The sequence below is a fragment of the Haematobia irritans genome, chromosome 2 (assembly GCF_050003625.1).
Source record: "Haematobia irritans isolate KBUSLIRL chromosome 2, ASM5000362v1, whole genome shotgun sequence".
NCBI classification, from domain to species: domain Eukaryota; kingdom Metazoa; phylum Arthropoda; class Insecta; order Diptera; family Muscidae; genus Haematobia; species Haematobia irritans.
Genome location: NC_134398.1, coordinates 189,105,995 through 189,114,024, shown reverse-complemented (window position 1 = coordinate 189,114,024; position 8,030 = coordinate 189,105,995). Strand labels below are relative to the sequence as shown.

Here is an 8,030-nt window from a genome sequence, read left to right as displayed (position 1 = left end):
TTCAACAAGATGGCGCTACATGCCACACAGCTCGCGATTCTATGGCCATTTTGAGGGAAAACTTCGGAGAACAATTCATCTCAAGAAATGGACCGGTAAGTTGGCCACCAAGATCATGCGATTTGGCGCCTTTAGACTATTTTTTGTGGGGCTACGTCAAGTCTAAAGTCTACAGAAATAAGCCAGCAACTATTCCAGCTTTGGAAGACAACATTTCCGAAGAAATTCGGGCTATTCCGGCCGAAATGCTCGAAAAAGTTGCCCAAAATTGGACTTTCCGAATGGACCACCTAAGACGCAGCCGCGGTCAACATTTAAATGAAATTATCTTCAAAAAGTAAATGTCATGGACCAATCTAACGTTTCAAATAAAGAACCGATGAGATTTTGCAAATTTTATGCGTTTTTTTTTTAAAAAAAGTTATCAAGCTCTTAACAAATCACCCTTTACTTGTTGTTTTATTGGAATCTACAGACATTCCTAATGGGTGCCTCAATTTCTGCACAATACTGCGTCTTCAGTGCGGGTATATAAAAAATCCAAAAAGTCATAAGAAACAAAACTAATTCATTTCTCTTTTATAATAATTTTCTTTAACAACTTTTCAAATAATAACTAATTTATTGTCATACATTTTCAAACTTAATAACTAAAAATATTTGTTTTCATAAAAATGGATTGCTCTGTTTTCGATTAATCTCCTTTGGTACAATATAACGTCCTATGGGATCTTTATAGATAGGACTCTCCATAAGATAACTATTACGTTGATCTTCTTCAAAACGGGCATATTCTCGGGCATCTTTGGCTCGTATACAACCCCAAACAATACAGATAATAAGTAAACCCAAAATAAAGGTGGCCACCGATATAAAACCAATAACTGCCAAATAATTCAAAGGTTCACATGTGTTGATTTGTATTAACAGGTAATTCTCAACATGATCCACAATTTTATAAGTGAAATAATGATCACATTTAATACCATATTCATTTTCGACACGGGCCAAACAGCGACCATCAATATCTAAAACAAAAAAATCAAAATAATATAAAAAATTTAAATATTGTCGTAATTTTCTATAAAATGAAAAAATTTCTTAATATCTACAAATAATTAAGTTGCATACTTTTAGGGTCTATGAAAACTGTTGTTGAATTTATCAGGGAATAGTATGTATTACAAAATTTTAATTAAATATTTTGTCCATAAACATCTTAGGATGATATTAGCATATATATCAGGATATCCAATTTTGACTTTTATATAGCTGGAGTGACTGCTTTGTTACAATAGCCCTCAAAAATAAAAATGCTATATTACTTCAGCAGTGTTGATTCAAAGTGCCTACGTCTCAGTCCTTCTTCCTTGTTATACCCTGCGCCACACTGTGGAACAGGGTATTATAAGTTAGTGCATATGTTTGCAACACCCAGAAGGAGACGAGATAGATACATGGTGTCTTTGGCAATAATGCTCAGGGTGGGTCCCTGAGTCGATATAACCATGTCCGTCCGTCCGTCTGTCTGTGAACACATTTTTGTCGCCTTCAAATTTGGTACATGTTCCTAATTTGGGTCTGAATAGAACCTTATTGATTTTGGAAGAAATCGGTTCAGATTCAGATATAGCTCCCATATATATCTTTCGCCCGATATGCACTAATATGGACCCAGCAGCCAGAATTTTATACCGAGTTGCTTGAAATTTTGTACAAACTAACACTTAGTCGTATAGTCAAGTGTGCAAAATTTGATTGAAATCGGTTCAGATTTAGATATAGCTCCCATATAGATCTTTCGCCCGATATGGACTTATATGGCCCCAGAAGCCATATTTTGGGCCGAATTTGGTTGAAATTTTGCACTAGGAGTACAATTAGTAGTATAGTCAAGTGTGTAAAATTTGATTGAAATCGGTTCAGATTTAGATATAGCTCCCATATATATCTTTCGCCCGATATAGACTAATATTGTCCTAAAAGCCAGAGTTTTGGCCCAATTTGGTTGAAATTTTTCACAGGGAGTAGATTTAGCATTGTAGCTATGCGTGCCAAATTTGGTTGAAATCGATTCAGATTTAGATATAGCTCCCATATATATCTTTCGCCCGATATGCATTTATATGGACCCAGAAGCCAGAGTTTTATACCGATTAGCTTGAAATTTTGCACAAGGAGTACAAGTGGTAGTATAGTCATGTGTGCCAAATTTGATTGAAATCGGTTCAGATTTAGATATAGCTTCTATATATATTTTACGCCCGATATGGACTTATATGGCCCCAGAAGCCAGAGTTTTGACCCAATTTGGTTGAAATTTTGCACTAGGAGTACAATTAGTAATATAGTCATGTGTGCAAAATTTGATTGAAATCGGTTTAGATTTAGATATAGCTCACATATATATGTTTTTCTGATTTCGACAAAAATGGTCAAAAACCAACATTTTCCTTGTTCAATCGCCACTGATTAGTCGAAAAGTTGTAAAAATGACTCTAATTTTCCTAAACTTCTAATACATATATATCGAGCGATAAATCATAAATAAACTTTTGCGAAGTTTCCTTAAAATTGCTTCAGATTTAAATGTTTCCCATATTTTTTACTAAAATTGTGTTCCACCCTAGTGCATTAGCCAACTTAAATTTTGAGTCTATAGATTTTGTAAAAGTCTATCAAATTCTGTCCAAATCGAGTGATATTTAAATGTATGTAATTGCGACAAACCTTTATAAATAGCACTCAACACATTTGACGGATGTGATATGGTATCTAAAATTTAGATCTATAAAGTGGTGCAGGGTATAATATAGTCGGCCCCGCCCGACTTTAGACTTTCCTTACTTGTTTTTCTTATAACAAATACACATACATGAGAACTCACCTAATTCCTCTGTAACAAATGCCGTCGTAAATCTCTCATGTTTTGCTGCTTCGCCACAAATATCCGTTATGTTTTCACATTTTCCTGTTGCCGTCTTCTCCTCAATCAAACATGTAACACAAGGCTCGAAAAATGTACAAAATTTATTTTCCGTTTCCGAACCAATTTCACAAAATTTTCCCACATATGGATCATCACAAACACATTCACCGCATTCACAATAACCCCGATCTGAACATATTTCTCCAGTGGGTCCAATACAACCATCTGTACTCTCCTTACAATTGCATCGGTTGCCAGACCATCCATATTTGCATACACATTGTCCACAAATACAATCAGCCCTATCAGGATCACAGTCTACATCACATTCAGGACATTCACAGAATTTTCCCTCAAAACCGGGAAAACAAAAACATGATCCACAATCACATTCACCACGATTTGAGCAGACTGGACCCAAATCTGTCGTTGAGCCAAGATCATATGGACGACGGCATAGATTTTCTATAGCTTCTGTAGTGGTGGCATTTGTGGGATCTGTGGGACAGGTACAAAAGACACCAGTCCTTAGAAGAAGATAAAGCATTTGTTACAAAGAGAGCCATAATATTTATTGGGAATTTTTAAATAAATTATCAATAAATTTCGTAAATATAATGTATAATGATTTTTAACATATCCTTCTTTTAATGAACATTTTCATTTCACATTTATGAATATGTTCGTTTATATATGATTTCGAGTATAATGAAAATAATCCAAAAAGTCATTGGCTATATTCCAATGAAAAATTTGTCTTCCGTATTTCGAAACTTACCAGGCTGGATCACATTGACACATGCCGCAATGCATGTACCCATTATCATTACATTGAAAGCGAGCATATTCATCATTCACATCCACCTCTTCTGCACAAGGGCATGGTTTTTGAATTTCCACTTCAATTTCCATAAATTCATTTAAAGCTGATTCTTCAATGCGTATTTTATGTGTCTGGAAGGATTAAAAAAAAACATTAAAATAAAACAAAAGATCCAATTTTTCTGTAAAAGGTACAAAAAAATAAGAAATTTTGTCAAAATTTCATTCTTATAGAAAATATTGTCAATATTTTATTTCTATAGAAAATTTTGTCAAAAGTTTATTTCTATAGAAAATTTTGTTAAAATTTGTTTTCTACAGAAAATTTTGTCAAAATATTATTCCTATAATTTGTTTTTAATATTATTTCTATAGAAAATTTTGTCAAAATTTTATTTCTCTAGCAAATTTCGTCAAAATCTTATTTCTCTAGCAAATTTTGTTACAATTTTATTTCTATAGAAAATTTTGTCAAAATTTTATTTCTTTAGAAAATTTTGTCAACATTTTATTTCTATAAGAAATTTTGTCAATATTTTATTTCTATAGAAAATTTTGTTAAAATAATATTTCTATAGAAAATTGTTAAAATAATATTTCTATAAAAAATGTTGTCAAAATTTTATTTCTATAGAAACTTTTATTTCAATACAAAATTTTTGTCAAAAATTTATTTCTTTAAAAAATTTTGTCAAGATTTTATTTAGTAGAAAATTTTGTCAAAATTTTATTCAGTTTAAAATTTGGTCAAAATTTTATTTTTATAGAAAATTTTATCAACATTTCATTTCTATTGAAAATTTTCTCAAAAATGTATTTCTATAGAAAATTTCGTCAACATTTTATTTCTATAGAAAATTTTGTCAAAATTTCATTCTATAAAAAATTTTGTCAAATTTTCATTTCTATAGAAACTTTTGTCAATAATTTATTTCTTAAAAATTTTGTCAAAATTTCATATCTATAGAAAATTTTGTCAAAATATCATTTTTATCGAAAATTTTGTTCAAATTTTATTTCAATGCAAAAGTTTTGTTCAAAATTTTATTTCTATAGGAAATTTTGTCAAAACTTTTTTTCTATAGAAAATTTGCAACATTTTACTTTGTCAAAATTTCATTCAGTTTAAAATTTTGTCAAAATTTTATTTTTATACAAAAGTTTGTCAAAATTTTATTTCAGTAGAAAATTTTGTCAAAATTTTATTTCTATAGAAATTTTGTCAAAGTTTTAGTTCTATAAAAAATTTTGTCAAAATTTTATTTCTATAGACAAGTTTGTTAAAATTTTATTTCTATAGAAGGTTTTGTCAAAGTTTTATTTCTATACAAAAAAGTTGTCCACATTTTATTTCTACAGAAAATTTTGTCAAAATTTTATTTCTATAGAAAATTTTGTCAAAATTTTATTTCTATAGGAAATTTTGTCAAAATCTCATTTCTATAGAAAATATTATCAAAATTTTATTTCTGTAGAAAATTTTGTCAAAATTTTATTTCTGTAGAAAATTTTGTCAAAATTTTAATCAGTAGAAAATTTTGTCAAAATTTTAATCAGTAGAAAATTTTGTCAAAATTTTATTTCTATAGAAAATTTTGTCAAAATTTTATTTCAATACAAAATTTTTGTCAAAAAATTATTTCTTTAGAAAATTTTGTCAAAAATTTATTTCTTTAGAAAATTTTTGTCAAAAAATTATTTCTTTAGAAAATTTTGTCAAAAATTTATTTCTTTAGAAAATTTTGTCAAAATTTTATTTTTATAGAAAATTTTGTCAAAATTTAATTTCTATAAAAAATTTTGTCAAAATTTTATTTCTACAGAAAATTTTGTCAAAATTTTATTTCTATTGAAAATTTGTCAATATTTTATTTCTATAGAAAATTTTGTCAAAATTTTATTTCAATACAAAATTTTTGTCAAAAATTTATTTCTTTAGAAAATTTTGTCAAAATTTTATTTAGTAGAAAATTTTGTCAAAATTTTCTTCAGTTTAAAATTTTGTCAAAATTTTATTTCTGTAGACAATTTTGTGAAAATTTTATTTCTATAGAAAATTTTGTCAAAATTTTATTTCTGTAAAAAATTTTGTCAACATTTTATTTCTATAGACAATGTTGTTATAATTTTATTTCTATAGAAAGTTTTGTCACAATTTTATTTCTATACAAAAATTTTGTCCAAATTTTATTTCTATAGAAAATTTGGCAAAATTTTAGTTTTATAGAAAATTTGGCAAAATTTTAATTTTATAGAAAATTTTGTCAAAATTTCAATAGAAAATTTTGTCAAAATTTTATTTCTATAGAAAATTCTGTCAAAATTTTATTTCTACAGAAATTTTTGTCAAAATTTTATTTCTATATATTTTATTTCTATAGACAATTTTGTCAACATTTTATTTCTATTGAACATTTTCTCAAAAATTTATTTCTATAGACAATTTTGTCAACATTTTATTTCTGTAGAAAATTTTGTCAAAATTTCATTTGTATAGAAAATTTTGCCAACAATTTATTTCTTAAAATTTTGTCAAAATTTCATTTCTATAGAAAAAATTGCCAGTAATTTATTGCTTGAAAATTTTGTCAAAATTTCATTTCTATAAAAATTTTTGTCAAAATATTATTTTTATCGTCAAAATTTTATTTCTATAGAAAATTTTGTCAAAACTTGATTTCTATAGAAAATTTGCAAACATTTTATTTTGTCAAAATTTTATTTTTATAGAAAATTTTGTTAAAATTTTATTTTTTTACAAAATTTTGTCAAAAGTTTATTTCTCTAGAAAATTTTGTCAAAATTTTATTTCTATAGAAAATTCTGTCAAAATTTTATTTCTATAAAAATTTTGTCAAAATTTTACTTCTATAAAAATTTTGTCAAAATTTTATTTCTATAAAAATTTTGTCACAATTTTATTTCTATAAAAAATTTTGTCAAATTTTTTTCTGTAGACAATTTTGTTAAAATTTTATTTCTATAGACAATTTTGTTAAAATTTTATTTTTATAGAATGTTTTGTCAAAATTTTATTTCTATACAAAAATTTTGTCCAAATTTTTATTTCTATAGAAAATTTGGCAAAATTTTATTTTTATAGAAAATTTTTTCAAAATTCAATTTCAACAGAAAATTTTGTCAAAATTTTATTTCTGTAGAAAATTTTGTCAACATTTTATTTTTACAGAAATTTTTGTCAAAATTTTATTTCTATAAAAAATTATTTCTATATAAAATATTTTATTTCTTTAAAACATTTTTTTCTAGAAAATTTATGAAGTACCTCTTAGTTGGAGAGTAATATTTTGCAAAATCTACTAAAACTTCAAAAATTCTACCAATCTACCAAACAGTAAAAAATCTACTATTTTACGAATATCACCATCGCTGAAGAACTTTAGAGTCATCCAATATTGAAATGTTGATAAATCTTTTGTTACCATTGATCGTTACCAGGATACTGGCAGTGTTACATCGTGTCCAAAAAGTGCACGCAAAAAACAGTAACAGCACCAGGAATGATCTGAAACGTGCAAGCCAGATTTGACTTAAAACCACCCCCATTGGAAGTTGAATATATCGCGAGAACCTATGCAACACATATTGAAAGATCAGCGTAGACTAAAAAGTTTGACAAGAAAAGGTCCTTCTTGCACGAAAGGGGCCAGTTACCGAATTTGATTTTCTTCCATTCCAAATTGAACAGTTTTTTTACAAACAAATTGGTCAGTTTTATTGCCAAAGTAATCCGCTGAAGATTGACACCTTCGATTGGCCACCCAAACTCAAACACCGCCGATGGTAATGGTGTGGGCCGCCTAAACACCCGTTGGTCGCTGGTTAGGTTAGGTAATGTGGCAGGCCGTTTTTTTAGACTCAAGTGGACTGTTTTAAACCGAATAACTTAAGAGAGAAGTTCAAAAATGGAGAACTTCTCTCTTTTATCAATGAGTGCTGCCTGATTCTAAGTTTAGTTCAATGGCATGGAACCTCCCTTCTATGGTATGCCGAGTCCGAATCACTAAGTTTGGATACTGAGTTTGGATAATCCACCGCTGAAAAACTTTTTTAGGTCGAAACTGGGATTGAAGGGATTTCAACATGACCTTCTCTATACTTATGTTAGGAATAGTGGCTATCCGATATCTTAGGCTCACTTAGACTGTCCATTGAGTTACCATTGTGGCGAGCTTCTGTCTTATCACTGATTGCTGCCCGTTTCCAAGCTTAGTTCAACTATAAGGGACCTTTTTTTATAGCCGAATCCGAAGCTTTG

General features: G+C 28.0%; 1 protein-coding gene across 1 annotated transcript in view; it reads right to left on the bottom strand.

Annotated features, from left to right (window-relative positions):
• Positions 1 to 571: 571 nt before the first annotated feature.
• The window catches only part of Itgbn (Integrin betanu subunit), a 37,437-nt gene continuing 29,978 nt past the window's right edge, over positions 572 to 8,030 (bottom strand). Inside the window, exons 6-8 of the mRNA XM_075297050.1 lie at positions 3,708 to 3,883; positions 2,888 to 3,456; positions 572 to 1,028 (exon numbers count right to left, since the gene is read on the bottom strand). Of these exons, the coding sequence (XP_075153165.1) occupies positions 667 to 1,028; positions 2,888 to 3,456; positions 3,708 to 3,883 (1,107 nt within the window). The 3' untranslated portion in view covers positions 572 to 666. The remainder of the gene's footprint in view (positions 1,029 to 2,887; positions 3,457 to 3,707; positions 3,884 to 8,030) is intronic.